The 19,384-nt window shown below is 47.3% G+C and overlaps 1 protein-coding gene across 4 annotated transcripts; it reads left to right on the top strand.

Annotated features, from left to right (window-relative positions):
- Positions 1-41: 41 nt before the first annotated feature.
- On the top strand, positions 42-18,536 carry ticrr (TopBP1-interacting, checkpoint, and replication regulator). Of its 4 annotated transcripts, none has more exons than XM_029648199.2 (22): positions 42-1,083; positions 1,170-1,440; positions 1,675-1,913; positions 2,707-2,932; positions 4,410-4,554; positions 4,797-4,939; positions 5,222-5,425; positions 6,177-6,322; positions 7,650-7,750; positions 7,991-8,087; positions 8,204-8,286; positions 8,711-8,935; positions 10,034-10,115; positions 10,280-10,349; positions 10,784-10,921; positions 11,029-11,119; positions 12,816-12,874; positions 13,055-13,186; positions 13,377-13,480; positions 15,090-17,367; positions 17,498-17,629; positions 17,788-18,536. In XM_029648199.2, the coding sequence occupies exons 1-22, from the start codon at positions 415-417 to the stop codon at positions 17,901-17,903; spliced, it is 5,751 nt and encodes a 1,916-aa protein (XP_029504059.2). In that variant the 5' UTR covers positions 42-414; the 3' UTR covers positions 17,904-18,536. The 4 variants fall into 4 exon arrangements, with proteins under 4 accessions (XP_029504059.2, XP_029504061.2, XP_029504060.2 ...); XM_029648201.2 differs by having other exon boundaries at positions 10,031-10,115; positions 10,784-10,915; XM_029648200.2 differs by having other exon boundaries at positions 10,031-10,115; positions 17,501-17,629.
- The last annotated feature ends 848 nt before the right edge of the window (positions 18,537-19,384 follow it).

The following is a 19,384-nucleotide window of genomic DNA, read 5'->3' as shown; positions in this document are numbered from 1 at the left end:
ATCACAGCAAAGAGGGAGGGGCTTCGATTCGGGGGCGCGAAGAGTTTGAGGAGAGAAGGAGCTGTAAAATGGCGAATCTTTAAAACTATAATGGTAGATACGTTTTAATATGATAAAAACAAAAAACAAACGTGTGGCAATTTTGCATCTAAATAATTAGCTATTCAACACGTCGTAACTATATTGTTGCGGGCGTCTGCTCATTCCTAAACCGGTTTATGGTAAACAAACAAAAAATCGTAAACAAAGCTTGTTTCGCTAGCTTGAGCCAAGAAGCTAGCAAGCTAGCTAACGTTAGCAACTGTTGTATCTGAAGTTAGCATTAGCCAGTTCATGTTCAACCAGCTGAGAAATGTGCTAACTTCGTGACTACTATCTACTTGGTGTACATGGAGCAAGTGTCCCGTTCCAGCTATGGCTTTGCATAACTTAGTTTTTGTCATTGATGTGGATTATCGGCCATCAGGACACGTCAATGTCAAAAACCATCCACTGAAGCAGGGCATTCTCCGAATTCTGCTTCATTTCGGATATAAGTATGGATTCGAGAAGGTGCGATGGGGTTACAAATTCTGTCAATCAAGAACTGGACGCAATGGTAACCTGATATCCAGGGGCTCTGATTTTAAAGAACTACGAGACAAAACTTTTGAAGACTTCGAGGTGGAGTTTCAATTAAAGTTCGATGCAAGTGTGAAGACAATCTCGGCTCAGCCAAGGAATCAACCCACCAGCCCTGCTGCTTCCATACAGAATGCATTGAAAGAAGCTTTGTTGGACTTCCAATGGGACAGACCAGATATCACCTCTCCCACCAAATTGACATTGAGACCCAGGAGAGGTAGAGGAGGCCCTCTTTCTCCAGAGGATGAATTGTCAAGCCTGGGAAGAAATGTGTTATTCCTCTTGTCAAGCTGTCCTCACTCCAGGGCAGATTTAGGAGAATATGTGGCCCTTGCTGGAATCCCTGTAGGTGCCAGTCACACAGATGTGTCTGACCGTATCCTACCCAAGGGACTCCATGAAATGTTGGTCCAACGTCAAGTTGTCCTTCACTGGGTGGACAGCACTTCATACGTCCAGGTAAATAGTGACAGTTGCTTTCAAATAACTGGACAAATGTAATTGGGAATCTGTTAAAATATTTGCTGACCTGTCTTTCATTCCAGGTTATGAGAAGTGAAGAGCACTGGGGCTCAGATATGCTTTCTGAGGTGTTGAGGGAGATGGGTGGTAGAGTCGTCCCCATGGACGCCCTGCTAAACCTCTGCTGTCCTCACAAGCCCTCCAGTGTTCAGTCCCCCATAGACTCCCCTTCAGATGCCATTTTGGGGAGAGAGACCTTTCCACTCGACTCTAGCATGGGATACCTGTTGTCCTCAGAACGACTGTACCGCCTAGCGTTTCCTGTCCTGGGGGGAGTCCTGAGATGGGGGCAAGGTTTGTGATGCATGGAAGTGAACTGTCATTTGGAAAATCTCCCTCTGTCACTGGATAACTCTCATGACATAACAAAGCTATTATGCCTACACATGTTAACCAAACCACAATAAAAGGCCACACTTGTAAATCTTGTAGAAGTGAATAGTATTCATCATTGATATAAGAGTACAACCATCTGGTTTCACATCAACATGCTGGTTTTCCCCTGTGTGCTGTTTGTCATGTACTCAGGTGATGCTTCACAGAGCTGCAGGGTGATGTTGGAGCCGGTTGCCCTCAGACAGAGGCTCCTCCCGGCCCCCGTGGAGGTGTGTCTGAAAGGGGTCCTTCAGGGCTGGGACGCCCACTCCCTCACAGAGGCGTCCTCAGAGTCCTGGGTGCTGCAGTGTTCCATCAACAACCACACAGATCAGGGCCAAGCTGTCTTCCAACAGCTACTAAGGGAGCTCTCTGCCCAGGCTCTTCACATGGTAAAGCTACACCGTAGCGCCAATGTTGCCAGATTCTGTTGACATTTTCCAAACGGGAATAAAACCACCCAATATGGCAACAATGTGTCGGACATAGAAGTACTGTTGTCTTCCTGGTTTAGTTGTCAGTGTGTTGTGTTCAATTTCAAACGAGAGGGTTTCATATAAACTAAAACTGAAAATCTGACTGATGTCCACTTCACTCTGTTGTCCCGTCCGCTGTGTGGTCCACTCCACTGTGTTGTCCACTCCACTGTGTGGTCCACTTCACTCTGTTGTCCACTCCGCTGTGTTGTCCACTCTGTTGTCCACTTCACTCTGTTGTCCCGTCCGCTGTGTGGTCCACTCCACTCTGTTGTCCACTCCGCTGTGTTGTCCACTCTGTTGTCCACTTCACTCTGTTGTCCCGTCCGCTGTGTGGTCCACTCCACTCTGTTGTCCCGTCCGCTGTGTGGTCCACTCCACTCTGTTGTCCACTCCGCTGTGTTGTCCACTCCACTCTGTTGTCCCGTCCGCTGTGTGGTCCACTCCACTCTGTTGTCCACTCCGCTGTGTTGTCCACTCTGTTGTCCACTTCACTCTGTTGTCCCGTCCGCTGTGTGGTCCACTCCACTCTGTTGTCCACTCCGCTGTGTTGTCCACTCCACTCTGTTGTCCACTCCGCTGTGTTGTCCACTCCACAATGGTCATGATGCTCCCAACAGATCAGGTTAAGAAGTATCAAAATTATTATTTTACTGTAATGTCAAAATGATCAATGTTTTTGGGGCTGATAAATAGTTTGTCTCCACAGTTTGCAGAGGTGAGTGACGGAGGAGACTTGCCGTGCTCGGCCTTCCTGTCTCCCCTCTCAGCCCTCACGGCTTTGCTCACCGTCCTTCGGCCCAGCGTCGCTTCCGGCTACCACACCCTGACCTTGGATGTCATCGCACCAGCAGCGGCGGACAACTCCTCAGACCTGCCCGAGATAGTCAGCAGTGTCCTGGGAGGGTTCTATGACATCATGGAGGGAGATGGAGGTTATGATTGACTCTGTTTCCTCTGTCTTTATTATACGCCTCGACATATCTGAGATGATTTGCGACTCGTGGTTACAGTAGGGTCTGAGATCACTAGTAGTTACAGTAAGGTCTGAGATGACTTGCGACTCGTGGTTACAGTAGGGTCTGAGATCACTAGTAGTTAGAGTAAGGTCTGAGAGGACTATCGACTCGTAGTTACGGTAGGGTCTGAGATGACTAGCGACTCGTAGTTACGGTAGGGTCTGAGATGACTCAACTCGTAGTTACGGTAGGGTCTGAGACACCTCACGGTTACTGTAGAGTCTGAGATGACTATCAACTCGTAGTTACGGGAGGGTCTGAGATGACTAGCGACTCGTAGTTACGGTAGGGTCTGAGATGACTCAACTCGTAGTTACGGTAGGGTCTGAGATGACTATCAACTCGTAGTTACGGTAGGGTTTGAGATGACTATCGACTCGTAGTTACGGTAGGGTCTGAGATGACTCAACTCGTAGTTACGGTAGGGTTTGAGATGACTATCGACTCGTAGTTACGGTAGGGTCTGAGATGACTATCGACTCGTAGTTACGGGAGGGTCTGAGATGACTATCGACTCGTAGTTACGGTAGGGTCTGAGATGACTATCGACTCGTAGTTACGGTAGGGTCTGAGATGACTATCGACTCGTAGTTACGGGAGGTCTGAGATGACTATCGACTCGTAGTTACGGTAGGGTCTGAGATGACTATCGACTCGTAGTTACGGTAGGGTCTGAGATGACTATCGACTCGTAGTTACGGTAGGGTCTGAGATGACTATCGACTCGTAGTTACGGTAGGGTCTGAGATGACTATCGACTCGTAGTTACGGTAGGGTCTGAGATGACTATCGACTCGTAGTTACGGTAGGGTCTGAGATGACTATCGAGGGTCTGAGATGACTATCGACTCGTAGTTACGGTAGGGTCTGAGATGACTATCGACTCGTAGTTACGGTAGGGTCTGAGATTACTATCGACTCGTAGTTACGGTAGGGTCTGAGATGACTATCGACTCGTAGTTACGGTAGGGTCTGAGATGACTATCAACTCGTAGTTACGGTAGGGTCTGAGATGACTATCAACTCGTAGTTACGGTAGGGTCTGATATGACTATCAACTCGCGGTGACGGTAGGGTCTGAGACGACTCGCGGTGACGGTAGGGTCTGAGACGACTCGCGGTGACGGTAGGGTCTGAGACGACTCGCGGTGACGGTAGGGTCTGAGACGACTCGCGGTGACGGTAGGGTCTGAGACGACTCGCGGTGACGGCAGGGTCTGAGAGAGAGCTCCACATTGCTTCTGTGGCATTGCTGTCACTTTAATTGTCTTGACTTTTCTTACCTTTTTATATCAAATTGAGTTTTCAATTCAATTACAGATCTCCAGAAAATGATTCACTCTATTAGTTTATTGGTGCAGTGTTATCGTAACAGACTGTCCTTCCTCCACAGCTCCTCGAGTTGAGCACCAGGTTCCTGACTGGGCACAGCAGGAGCTCAGCCATTGGTCCAGCCCTCTGACCGCTGGGCTGGTGGAGGGCTGGTTCCCGCATGCAGACCAATCAGGAGTCAGCTCCCACTTAATGGAGTCAATGAGGTATGATTTGCCCTTTTTAACGTTATGTCTGTAATTATGTGTATTTGAAACATCACAATTTCTTAATATTAAATATGTCATTAGAACACTGTCGCCTAGTTTTTAAATACATAGATCTAGGGCCAAATAACAATTTCCCGGTGGTTAGTGTCTTTCTTACACATATATAAAATATGTAGCTGAACTGCTTTATCATGACCTTTAACCTATTGTTGACTATGTCCATGTCCGTGTGTGTCCAGGCTGCTCCATGCGGTGCCGGAGGGTGAAACCGAGGGTCAGGAAGAGGAGCTGTCGGGCGATCAGCAGGACTTGGTCATCAGCCTGGCAGAACTCTACCAGAGAATGACCTCCCAGTCCCACAGTGACAAGACGGGGAAGAAACGTAAGGAAACGCCTCAGACCCTACTGACTGCATATCCCCTCCCCCACTCATATCTCTCAAGACCCCCCCCCTCCCTCAATTGTCAGTGACTTCTGTTTGTATTTTAGAAATGTCTCTATATATTTTTGTACTAATCAGTGAGCGTCTCGTGTAAACAAATGGCTTTCGATTCTTCTGTGATACGCCATCGGTGTAGCCCCTCATAACCTACAATGACGAGACACTTGTTATCATGTTGTTCTTCCCCTGCTGAGTGTCTGTCTATTCTCCTGCCGCCTGCAGGGGGCGCCCAGCGCACGCCAGTGAGGCAGAAGATGAAGACGATGAGCCGCTCACTGCAGATGCTGAACGTGGCCCGTCTGAATGTCAAGGCCCAGAAAAGCCAGGCTGGAGAGACTGAGGTGGGGGCTGAGGGCTGCAGGGGACAGGAGAGGCTGGGGAAAAGACGCTCAGGAAACAGGGCCAAGACTGGACCCCACGCCCAACGTAAGTGTCTTGTCTGTCTGGCCCAACGTAAGTGTCTTGTCTGTCTGGCCCAACGTAAGTGTCTTGTCTGTCTGGCCCAACGCAAGTGTCTTGTCTGTCTGGCCCAACGCAAGTGTCTTGTCTGTCTGGCCCAACGCAAGTGTCTTGTCTGTCTGGCCCAACGCAAGTGTCTGGTCTGTCTGGCCCAACGCAAGTGTCTGGTCTGTCTGGCCCAACGCAAGTGTCTGGTCTGTCTGGCCCAACGCAAGTGTCTGGTCTGTCTGGCCCAACGCAAGTGTCTGGTCTGTCTGGCCCAACGCAAGTGTCTGGTCTGTCTGGCCCAACGCAAGGGCCTGGTCTGTCTGGCCCAACGCAAGGGCCTGGTCTGTCTGGCCCAACGCAAGGGCCTGGTCTGTCTGGCCCAACGCAAGGGCCTGTCTGACCCCCACCACAACAACAGGGATATATCTTAAGTGTTCTGCTCCCAAAGGGCTAACCCATAGTCTCAGCATGGTTCAGATTCAGCTTTTAATGGTCAAATGATTGATAAGAGGCCTATTCTCATAATCTTTAGACAGCGGAATGAAGATGGGTGTATTACAGAGCATTGAAATAAAACATTTTACTTTTATAGAACAGAGTTGGTTCTTGGTGTTCTATGTAGCATAGGGAATCATGCCAGCTCTGTACTTTCTGTTTATCTTCAATGAATGTTCTGAACATCACAGCAGTTAATAACTGTCACAAACTTCCATGCCTACTCTCCTGTCAGACTTCAAGAGCGAGGCCGAGCTGCTGTCCCACCTGAAGGCCGGCTATGAGAAGACGGTGGCTGAGAGAGACTCCTCCCTCCTCACTGAGGCCCAGCACCTCCTCTCTGCTGTCAAGATGTTCCTGAGGCCCAACCCAGACCTGGGGGTAAGACAGACCTGGGGGTAAGACGTTCCTGGGGCCCAACCCAGACCTGGGGGTAAGACAGACCTGGGGGTAAGACAGACCTGGGGGTAAGACAGACCTGGGGGTAAGACAGACCTGGGTGTAAGACAGACCTGGGTGTAAGACAGACCTGGGTGTAAGACAGACCTGGGTGTAAGACAGACCTGGGTGTAAGACAGACCTGGGTGTACGACAGACCTGGGGGTAAGACGTTCCAGGGGCCCAACCCAGACCTGGGGGTAAGACGTTCCTGGGGCCCAACCCAGACCTGGGGGTAAGACGTTCCTGGGGCCCAACCCAGACCTGGGGGTAAGACGTTCCTGGGGCCCAACCCAGACCTGGGTGTAAGACAGACCTGGGTGTAAGACAGACCTGGGTGTAAGACAGACCTGGGTGTACGACAGACCTCGGGGTAAGACGTTCCAGGGACCCAACCCAGACCTGGGGGTAAGACGTTCCATGGACCCACAACCCAGACCTGGGGGTAAGACGTTCCTGGGGGTAAGAAAGACGTAGAGAAGAAAATACCTAGTGGACAGGTTCTGTTTGAAAATCCTGAAGGTCACTCACTATCTCTTCTTCCCTTGATGTAAACAAGCTAATGTGATGTAATACCTGACTTGACGTGATAAATGGCTAATGTGATGTAATACCTGACTTGATGTGATAAACGGCTAATGTGATGTAATACCTGACTTGATGTGATAAACGGCTAATGTGATGTAATACCTGACTTGATGTGATAAACGGCTAATGTGATGTAATACCGGACTTGACATGATAAACGGCTAATGTGATGTAATACCGGACTTGACATGATAAACGGCTAATGTGATGTAATACCTGACTTGACATGATAAACGGCTAATGTGATGTAATACCTGACTTGACATGATAAACGGCTAATGTGAATGCAAGGTAGGTTTGGGAGAATATTAGGATATTGTATATCATGGGGCTACCGAGTGGGGTAGCGGTCTAAGGCACCATCTCGGTGAAAGAGGTGTCACTACAGTCCCTTGTTCGAATCCAGGCTGTATCACATCCGGGCCGTGATTGGGTGTCCCATAGGGCGGTGCACAGTTGGCCCTGCGTCGCCGGTGTAGGCCTTCGTCGTAAATAAGAATTTGTTCTTAACTTAATTGCCTAATTGAATAAAGGTTACACATGCACTAAAACTGATTTATCTCGACATTGATCAAGTTAGATGATATGTAGATGCGGATATCGGCCAACCTTAATGCAAGGGTTCCACTTCCTTATGTTCGTCGGAATACGTCTGACTTCACTCTTTCTCTCTGCCCGGCAGGTGCAGGTCTGGCTGTTCGTCCAACAGAACCTGCTCAAGTCCAGCAAGTCCATCCGCCAGCTTTACAGCAACACGCCTGACGCCGACAGCAAACTCAGAGAGTAAGTAGTAACTGTTAAACAAAGTAGTCTCTGGTTTCAAAATATTATTATTATGTTGAACAGTAACTTATGGTCTTCACCGATAAGTGTGATTTAAATAGAGGATTGTTTTCATCAAGTGCCAAACCGACTGAAACAGACTACCTGGGCTGGTCCAATAAGAAACACTCATTTTTGTTTTTGTTTTTACTACTGTTTGCCCTACTGAACACAACCAATTACCAACTATGTCTCTCTAAGGTGCCAGCTGCAGGCGGTTCTCAGGTTGGAGATGTGCCGACTCCTCCCCTCTGAGCAGCAGGCCGACACACCGGATGTGGAGCAGACAGTGGAGGAGGTAGGAAATGACTAATCGTAGCCACCTCCACAACCCATCATATTACTTCCTCCTACCTGAATCCGTTCAAAATAGAGTCATTTGACAGGCTTTGATTTCTCCTTCCCTCTACCCAGGTGGCTGACATGTTTAGGATCATCTCTCTAACCAAAGACCCGGTGTACCTGGCCAAGTTCCTGCAAGATGAGGTCCTTCCTGTGTGAGTTTCTTCTCTGTGAAATCAACTTTAGGGGTTGAATCCAGATTAAGGAGATGAGGAAAATAGCTCTATATAAATTTACAATAAAAATAGCTCTATATAAAGTTAAGCAATAAGGCCCGAGGGGGTGTGCTATATGGCCAATATACTACGGCTAAGTGCTGTTCTTAAGCATGACACCTCGAGGAGTGCCTGGATACAGCCCTTAGCCGTTGTATATTGGCCATATACCACAAACCCCCCGAGGTGCCTTATTGCTATTATAAACTGGTTACCAATAATGTAATTAGATCATTAAAAATACATGTTTTGTCATACCTGTGGTATACGGTCTCATATACCCTGGCTGTCAGCCTATCAGCATTCAGGGCTCAAACCACCCTGTTTATAAGAAGTTAGAATAAATGGTGTTATGGGCTGTCAGGTTCCTGACGGCCATCCCTAGGGTCCTAGCAGACGTATACCACAGCCTGGGAACCCAGCTGCCCGCCGCCCTGTCAGCCGTGTTGCCCTCGGACTTCTTCAGCGACGAGTCCGTGACCAGGGACAGCGTCTCCTCCTCTCCTCCCCTCTCCACGGCCCTCAGCATGGCCTCCGACTGCGGGGAGCGGCTACAGGAGCTCCGCGACCGCTCCGCCAGCAAGAGGAGGTGAGTTACCTGGGTCCGGAGGCTTTATCTGCTGTGGTACAGCTGTGTGGATGTGATACAATGACCGTTCCAAGTTGTCTGTTAGTACGCTTTCATATAACCCTCTTTAACTGACCCCTGTTGTTAGTACACTTTCATATAACCCTCTAACTAACCCCTGTTAGTACGCTTTCATATAACCCTCTTTAACTAACCCCTGTTGTTAGTACACTTTCATATAGCCCTTTAACTAACCCCTGTTGTTAGTACACTTTCATATAACCCTCTTTAACTAACCCCTGTTGTTAGTACACTTTCATATAACCCTCTTTAACTAACCCGTTAGTACACTTTCATATAACCCTCTTTAACTAACCCGTTAGTACACTTTCATATAACCCTCCTTAACTAACCCATGAGTACACTTTCATATAACCCTCTTTAACTAACCCATTAGTACACTTTCATTATAACCCTCTTTAACTAACCCCTGTTGTTAGTACACTTTCATATAACCCTCTTTAACTAACCCCTGTTGTTAGTACACTTTCATATAACCCTCCTTAACTAACCCATGAGTACACTTTCATATAACCCTCCTTAACTAACCCATGAGTACACTTTCATATAACCCTCCTTAACTAACCCGTTAGTACACTTTCATATAACCCTCTTTAACTAACCCATTAGTACACTTTCATATAACCCTCTTTAACTAACCCGTTAGTACACTTTCATATAACCCTCTTTAACTAACCCGTTAGTACACTTTCATATAACCCTCTTTAACTAACCCCTGTTGTTAGTACACTTTCATATAACCCTCTTTAACTAACCCCTGTTGTTAGTACACTTTCATATAACCCTCCTTAACTAACCCATGAGTACACTTTCATATAACCCTCTTTAACTAACCCGTTAGTACACTTTCATATAACCCTCCTTAACTAACCCATGAGTACACTTTCATATAACCCTCCTTAACTAACCCATGAGTACACTTTCATATAACCCTCTTTAACTAACCCGTTAGTACACTTTCATATAACCCTCTTTAACTAACCCGTTAGTACACTTTCATATAACCCTCTTTAACTACCCCGTGTTGTGTTTGAGGAGTGGGAGGCTGACTCGCCATCGCAGCATGACTGAAGCATCCCAGAGTCTACAGATCGAGGTGCCCAGGAAGACCACCAGAGCGGTGAGCTAAGACGGGATACATTTAATTTAATTGGGTCTTTGGGTCTTTGTAATATGGATATTTTGTTTGTCCTGTCTGGATGGATGTACAGTATGAACTTACTAATCACCCAAATGTTGATCTCTCTCTCTCTCTCTCTCTCTCGCTCTGTGTCATATGAACAGGCCAAGCCTAAGCTCTGTGTTGCTGTGGAGAAACCAGCCGCTGAAGCGCCCCCAAAGCAGGCTGCACAAGGTCATTTCCTCCAACTTTGTTAGATCAACAAACTCCTTGTCTCATACACTCAGATTCAGAGTGTCTAATAGTTGCATGAACAGGGTTGCAGGTGTGATTGCAGGGTACAGTGAAAATCTTAGAATGTCCATAGGGGAATCAGCAGGTAAGGTAAATGACTGTTGAGAGGGTGGTGGGGTGAAACTGGTAGCAGTGGTGGCTATTCAGCAGCCTGATGGTCTGAGGGTAGAAGCTATTGGCCAGTCTGACAGTTCTTGTCATGATGCTCCTGTACTGCCCACGTCTTGAGTGATTGAAGCGGGGAGAACAGGGTGTGGCTCAGGTGGCTGGAGTCCCTGATGATCTTCTTGTGCCCGCCCTAGGTGTCCTGTAGGGCAGGCAGCCATCTTGTGCTGTAATTGTCCAATTTTAATACGACTTCATTTGGTCTACAGAGGTCACAAAGGTCCGGAGGAACTTGTTCAACCAGGAGACTATGTCCCCTTCCAAGAAGGCCAAGATGCCCAGGAGTCGGTCTGTCTCAGCCATGGATGGACTGAAGCGTAAAGGCTCCCAGGCAACAGAAGGTGGTGGTAACGACACTGAGTTCTATGACAGTTCAACATTCCAAGAGCTCAGTAACACAACTTAAAAGGTTTTGTTAGCACCTGGGACTGACAGAGGATATCTGCCCTTTCAGATCGACATTCCCTCCTGACCAAAAAGGTGACGGAGACGCCCCTTCATAAGCAGGTGTCCAACCGTCTGCTGCACAGGCAACAGATGGGCAGGTGAGTCCAACATGTTTTCTTAAAATCCTGATTATACAAGATATATATATATATATATATATATATACTAAAATATGAAGGCAACATGTAAAGTGTTGGTCCCATGTTTCATGAGCTGAAATAAAAGATCCCAGAAATGTTCCATATACACAAAAAGCTTATTTCTCTTAAATTTTGTGCACAAATGTATTTACGTCCCTGTTAGGGAGCATTTCTCCTTTGCCAAGATAATCCATCCACCTGACAGGTGTGGCATATCAAGAAGCTGATTAAACGGCATGATCATTACACAGGTGTACCTTGTGCTGGGATAATAACAGGCCACTCTAAAATGTGTGACAAAACAGCACAACACAATGCCACAGATGTCTAAAGTTTTGAGGGAGCGTGCAATTGGCATGCTGACTGCAGGAATGTCCACCAGAGCTGATGCCAGAGACTTAAATGTTAATTTCTCTACCATAAGCCATATGTCCAACCACAGACCACGTGTAACCACGCCAGCTCAGGACTTCCACACCCGGCTTCTTCACCTGGCGCATTGTCTGAGACCAGCCACCTGGACAGCTGATGAAACTGTGGGTTTGCACAACCAATTTCTGCGCAAACTGTCAGGAATGGTTCAAGGGAAGCTCATCTGCATCGTCATACCTGACTGTATTTCGACGTGGTAACCGACTTCAGTGGGAAAATGCTCACCTTCTATGGCCATTGGCACGCTGGAGAAGTGTGCTCTTCATGGATGAATCCCGGGTTCAACTGTACCAGGCAGATGGCAGACAGAGTATATGGCGTCGTGTGGGCGAGCAGTTTGCTGATGTCAATATTGTGAACAGAGTTCCCCGTGGTGGCGGTGAGGTTAGGGTATGGGCAGGCATAAGCTACGGACAACAAACACAGTTGCATTTTATCAATGCCAATTTGAATGCACAAAGATACCGTGACGAGATCCTGAGGCCCATGGTCTTGCTGTTCATCCGGCCGCCATCACATGTTTCAGCATGATAATTCACAGCCCCATGTCGTAAGGATCTGTACACAATTCCTGGAAGCTAAAAATGTCCAAGTTCTTCCATGGCCTGTATCCTTACCAGACATGTCACCCATTGAGCATGTTTGGGATGCTCTGGATCGAAGTGTACGACAGCGTGTTCCGGTTCCCGCAAATATCCAGCAATTTCTTACAGCCATTTTGAAAAGGAGTGGGACCACGTTCCTTAAGCCACAATCTACAGCCTGATCAACTCTATATGAAATATGTCACACTGCATGAGGCAAATGAGTCACACCAGATACTGACTTGGGTTTCTGATCCTTTTTTAAATTTAAAACAATCACAGTAAACTAATTATTTGTTACCCAGAAATGATTTGATATTGAGATTACAAGGGGGGGTGCTTTTAATTTGAACTAGTATGAATTAAATAGTATACTAGCGTTGATTAACTAGTATTGATTGACAAATTAATATTAGTTAATACGAGTTATTCATTTACTCTGATTCATATATGAAAAAAGGGGAGTCTTGCATCGTTGGCAGTGCAAATGGCTCATTTGCCTTTGGAGAGCCTTGTTGTATTAGTTTAACATTTTAGATTTTTTTTTAGGAGGAGTTATTACTGTAACTGAATTGGTAGCAGTACATCGTGGGGACGATAGTGGAGAAGTGAAATGTCCTGTCTGTTTGATTTGTCAGGAGGTCTGTCCCGACAGACGAGTGCATCGTTGAGGAGTCGCCAGTGAAGCCCCTAGAAGGTCAGTGACTGGTGCTAAGAGTGTATTCGAAACACTCAATGTCCTGTGCACATTTCTGAGATGCTCATAAACGTTTCTAATTTCAACCATATCAACAATGCAATTTGTATAAGTTGATAAATAATCAGTGGTTTTAATAGTTTTAAAATGACAATATAAAAGACATTATATTTATAACAGACTTGAGGAGGAGTCCAAGATTGGAGAAGTTTGCCAGGAGACATTCCAGTTTCTACTCAAGCTCCCAGCCTCGTTCCCGCAACCTGGACAAAGCTCTCTCCTCGCAGCTCCCGCTCAGTGACAGCAAAATAGGTAGGTGGACTAAACACCATTATTTCAGGTGTATCCATATAGTTACCACCATTCACCACTGTACAGCACTTTGAGATATCAGCTGATGTACGAAGGGCTATATAAATACATTTGGTTTGATTTGATTCAATATTCTGTGGAGTCTTTCAGCTGACACACATTGACATCATTGATCATTCAATTTCTGTAGGTGTGGTAAACCTGCGGTCAGTACGGTCTCCAGTACGTCTTCTGTTTGAAGCCACACAGTCCAGGTCCAGCTGGAGGCAGTTGTCTAACTCTGATGTCTTCCAGGTAACTACTTCATCTCGTTGAACCTCTTCAGTTGTCATGCAGTGCATTCTGAAAGTATTCAGACCCCTTCACTTTTTCCTTATTTTGTTACGTTACAGCCTTATTCTAAAATGGATATAAACATATTTTTAATCCTCATCAATCTACACACAATACACCCCCCCCATAAATTAGACATTTTTGCACCTTTTTATAAAAAAAAACATAGATACCTTATTTACATAAGTATTCAGACCCTTTGCTATGTATTTTGTATGTATTATGGATCCCCATTAGCTGCTGCCAAGGCAGCAACTACTGTGCCTGAGGTCTGGCAAAATTAAGGCAGTTATACAATTTTAAGAACATAAGGAGACTCAAAATTGAGCTCAGGTGTATCCTGTTTCCATTGGTCATCCTTGAGATGCTTCTATGATTTGGAAGGGCACACACCTGTCTATATAAGGTCCCACAGTTGACAGTGCATGTCAGAGCCAAAAACCAAGCCATGAGGTTGAAGGAGTTCGTAGAGCTCTGAGATTGTGTTGAGGCACAGATCTGGTGGAAGGGTACCTAAACATTAAAGGCCCCCAAGAACACAGTGGACTCCATCAAATAGAATAAGTTTGGAACCACCAGAACTCTTCCTAGAGCTGGCCGTGCAGCCAAACTGAGCAATCGTAGGAGAAGGGCCTTGGTCAGAGAGCTCTGACAGAGCTCCAGAGTTCCTCTGTGGAGATGGTTGTCCTTCTGGAAGGTTTTCCCATCTCTGCATCACTCTACCAATCAGGCCTTTATGGTAGAGTAGCTAGACGGAAGCCACTCCTCAGTAAAAGGCACATGACAGCCCGCTTGGAGTTTGCCAAAAGCCACCTAAAGGACTCTGACTGTGAGAAATAAGATTCTCTGGTCTGATGAAACCAAGATTGAACTATTTGGCCGGAATGCCAATGCCTGGCACCGCTCATCACCTGGCCAATACCATACCTACGGTGAAGCATGGTGGTGGCAGAATCATGCTGTGGGGATGTTTTTCAGCTGCAGGGACTGGGAGACTAGTCAGGATCGAGGGGAAAGATGAACGGAGCGAAATACAGAGAGATCCTTGGTGATAACCTGCTCCAGAGCGCTGAGGACCTCAGACTGGGGCGATGGTTCACCTTCCAACAGGACAACAACCCAAAGCACACATCCAAGACAACGAAGGAGTCTCTGAATGTCCTTGCGTGGCCCAGCCATAGCCCGGACTTGAACCCAATTTTGAAAATCTCTGGAGAGACCTGAAAATAGCTGTGCAGCGATGCTCCCCATCTAAACCTGACAGAGCTTGAGAGGATCTGCAGAGAAGAATGGGAGAAACTCCCCAAATACAAGCTTGTAGCGTCATACCCAAGAAGGGTCTTAATACTTATGTAAAATGTCATATTTTTTATACATTCATCAAAACAGTTTTTGCTTTGGTATTATGTGTAGATTTTTATTTTTCGAATCCATTTTAGAGTAAGGCTGTAACGTAACAATGTGGAAAAAGTGAGTTCCACGATTTGTCTTCTCCCAAAGCAAAGAAGAGCAATGCTGAGTTTTAATTTGCGATACTTATTGGAAATACTTTATTGGTTTTGCTTTTCAGAGTCCAAAGAATACTCCCACAAAGTCGCCTGGTAGACACCGTAGGTCTGCTAGAGGGAGCAAGACACCAAGAAGCCCTCAGACCCCCAGAACACCTAAGAACTTCAGGTCCTCCAGGGTCCAGAGTTACTCAGTCACAGACAGCCAGATGGCAGGGCCCTCTCACGGGCAGGGTGGCATGGCCCTGAGGGGCAGCCCCTTCAGATCCCCAGCCAGGAGGAGCTTGGTGCTGGAGACGCCCCAAAAGGAGAGCCCTCTGAAGGGTATCCTGAGGACTCCGGTCAAGACATTACTGGGGCGTCTGTCTCCCATCGGCCCTAGCCTGCTCCCGAGCCCACCCTGCTCCAGAACGCCCAGGAAGCACGTCACCTGGTCCCCATCTCCACAGAAACTTAGAGTCGCGGAGACTAACACACCCTTCAAGGTGCCTGAGTCGCCTCACCTTTCCACCCGACGCTCTCCAAGGCTGTTGATGAACACACCTGACAAGTTCTGCAGTCCACTCAAGAGTCCTAGCAGCAAACAGGCGATATCTAAAACTCCAGAAAAAGTAGTACAGAGATCGCACAGAGTTTCCCCCCGAGCGTCTCTGTCCAGGATTCCGGAAAATTCTGCCGCAGGTGGCGTTGAGGTGACGCCAGAGAACAGTGGACGCCCGAGGTCTTCCAAACGGCTTATGGGAAAATTCAACACACCTGTGAAGGATGAGCAGGACCTCTCTGATGGTACTCAGAAACACCCCTCTTCTGGTTCCACAACACCTCCTCACCACCCACCCACTCCCACAACCCCCAGGAAATCTCTGAGCCCTGCCCATGGCATGCTCACACCCTCTGGAGGGACCCCTGTTGAAGAATCTCTCTCCATGCCTCTGCACCAAGGCATGCGCACACCGACGAAAAGGGCCTCAGGATTGTCAAGGTCCGTAACATCACCAAAGACTCCTGTCAAAACCCAACTGAATAAAACGACAGTTGTCACCGCCTCTTCAGCTAAACGTTTGACCAGGACTAGCTCTGGCCAGGGTGTGCAAGCTAAAACCAGGCAGAAGCTGATATCCCTGTCCAATGGGAGTTTAACTGTTGTAGCAGCAAGCACGGATCTTACGAGTAAGGAAACCAGTGACACCGTGTCCAGCCTAAATGTGCCGTTAGACTTCCACGAGAGGGAGCCGTCTTCCCAGGCCTTGGGGGGAGAGATGGAGGCCAGCTCCCAGCAGATTGACTCTTCCCAGTTCAGCACCACCTCCGAGGACGAGAGCATCGACATCTCCGAGGCCAAAGTGGTCATGACCCAAATCACTGACGGCCTCAAGATGAACATATCTTTCTCCAGGAAACCCTCAAAGACCGACCAAGTCTTCCAGTTCACCGAAGCCTCTACCAAACAGCCAATACCCTTAGAAACCAGTAAACCTGGGAGAAGCTACGGTTTCCGCCAGACCCCTGACCGCCAGCAGAGGGAGGCGGCAGTCCGTTGGGGGTACTCCACTGAACCATGTCGGTTCTCCACCCCCAGGACTTCAGGAACCCCCACAAGTCGCAAGAAGGAGCTAGTCACCCCAAACCCCCTAACATACAAAGTGGAGCTGGAGATGCAAGCGTCGGGGCTGCCCAAGCTTAAGTTAAAGCGCATGGACTCTTTCAGTGCTGGAGATGGGGCTGCAGCGTCTCAGACTCCCACTGACCGTATGAACCTCCCCCACACGGACAGCCCTCTTGCGCTCTGCTCCAAACACAGAGACCCTGGTCACGTCTCGCCATCGCTATGCACCCACGGCACTCCCGCCAAGGGCACTCCGGGGAAAGGGGGCTTCCAGACGTACATCTGCCAGTCCTACACCCCCACGCGCTACCCTGCAGGGACCATGTCCCCCCTGGGCACAGCTGAGCTCATCCCCCTGACGCCGTCCCCCCAGAGCATGGGGAGGTCCACCCCAGAGAGCCTCAACAGCTGGCCCCGCAAGAAGAGGGCTCGGCCTGGGGTGGTGGGCGGAAAGCAGCGGGGACTGAAGGAGGAGCTCCTGCTAGAGGGGCTGGAGATATTGGACGAGGCAGAGCTGGAGGGTATCTACAGACTGAAGGAGACGGAGGAGACTGACGCACTACTACTGACTCCCACGTCCAGCCAGGTTACCAGGCCCTCCCCTGGTAAAATAGCAGGCTCTCCTCTGGACCAGCTGGAGGACATGGACTGGATGGAGAGCCAGGTTCAGCAGGCTAAAGGTGCCGAGCCTCTGAAAGATGAAGATTCCATCTTGGCCACTGGAACTGTTCACTGTGAGTTAAAAAAAAAAAAATATGAATTGAATTTATTCATATGATTCCTCTAATGGTGAACTTTCCATCTGTTTATTGATTTAGCAATAGTTGATTTTTTTTGTTTGTTGGTTTGATTGATTATCTTCAGCAGTGGTAACACCACCGAGCTCTAAGGTGAGGAAGCCAGTGTCTGCCAGTGGGATTCTAGCTCTCACTCAGTCGCCCATGTTATTCAAGGGGAAGGCAGGTTCTGCCACCAAGAGAACTCATCATTTTATAGGTGAGATTATGCTCAGACTTAATTTGCTTGTATGTATTTTTATTATTCTACAACCACTGTTTTGTTTGTAATATCTCAACTAGGAATTTTAAAATATGCCATTTAGTTCAGAAAAGGCAAAGTGATGTGTAAAGAAATGTACATCTGTTGTCTTTTAGATGAAGCCCATTGTCAGAAGAAGATGGAGTTTGATTTGGAGCGCTCTCCCTTCAGCCAGCACCCTAGGCGGTCAACCACAAGAAACACCGACAGTAGGAAGAGACTGCTTGACTGACCTGGATTGGACTGACCTTGCCTGGACTGGATTGACCTGGACTAGCCTGGACTGGATTGGATTGACCTGGACTAGCCTGGCTTGGACTGATCTGGACTAGCCTGGCCTGAACTCACCTGGAATAGCCTGGACTGACCCAGCAGTCACCCTCTCAGACTTCTTTCCATCCAGCAGCAATTTTGTAAGGTATTCTTTAAACCGTGGGCCCCAAATGTTGATTATTTCATATGAAGCCTCAGAAGAAAAAAAAGTTCTGCCACAACCCTAAAGAGAACATCTTTGAATACTTGGATGTTTCTCGAACCCTGGGTTGATGGCTGGTTCCTTTGGTTTGGAATGTGTGTGACTGGAGTACTTGCTTGGGATATTTGTGACTCCATAAGGTTAAATGTTTCCCCTCTTTGGATCAAAAGCGTTAATTGAACTATATTACAATCAAGTCACATCATGAACGTTTAAGAGATGTATGATGTTAATTTATTGGCTAGTTTGTCGGTCGATTTATTTTTTCTTTATTTTTTGTCACCAATACTATTTTTTTCATAAGGGAAGATATGTACATATGTTTATATATTAAAATGATTTTGTAAATAAAAGCTAAACTCATTTAAATAAAGCAATTAACATTCCTAATTTGACTCTTTTTAAAACACATGATTTGTCCTGTATTATTTGTATACCTAGATTAGTAAAGTTACCCATCACTGGGCTGAAATGGACAACTGCTCGTCTCATTCCAACATCAAGGGCATTAATATGGATTCATATTAATATGGTCCCCCCTTTGCTGCTATGACAGCCTCCACTCTTCTGGGACGGATTTTCACTAGATGTTGGAACATTGCTTGGAACATTGCTGCGGTGACTTGCTTCCAAGTAGCATTCTTCTGGTATCCGTCAAACCCAGAGTCATCCATCGGACTCCCAGATGGCAACGCGTGATTCATCACTCCAGAGAACCCAGGTGTCCACTACTCCAGAGTCCAATGGCGGCGAGCTTTATACCACTCCAGCATTGCATATGGTGATCTTAGGCTTGTGTGTGGCTGCTTGGCCATGGAAAGCAATTTCATGAAGCTCCCGACGAACAGTCCTTGTGCTGACGTTGCTTCCAGAGGCAGTTTGGATCTCGGTAGTGAGTGTTTGCAACCGAGGACAGGCAATTTTTACCTACTAAGTGCTTCAGAACTCTGCGGTCCCGTTCGGTGAGCTTGTGTGGCCTACCACTTCCTACCAAGCTCGAGCAGGACAGAAATTTGACGAACAGTACTGTTTGAAAGGTGGCATCCTATGACGGTGCCACGTTGAAAGTCACTAAGCTCTTCAGTACGTTCCACTCTACTGCCAATGTTTGTCTATGGAGATCGCATGGCTGTGTACTCGATTTTATACACCTGTCAGCAACAGGTATGGCTGAAATAGCCAAATCCACTCATTTGAAGTGGTGTCCACATACTTTGGGCCATAGTGTAATCGTTTAA

Source organism: Oncorhynchus nerka, linkage group LG17 (genome assembly GCF_034236695.1).
Source record: "Oncorhynchus nerka isolate Pitt River linkage group LG17, Oner_Uvic_2.0, whole genome shotgun sequence".
NCBI lineage: Eukaryota > Metazoa > Chordata > Actinopteri > Salmoniformes > Salmonidae > Oncorhynchus > Oncorhynchus nerka.
The sequence above is the reverse complement of the archived record's forward strand: the minus strand, read 5'-3'. Positions and strand labels throughout refer to the sequence as shown.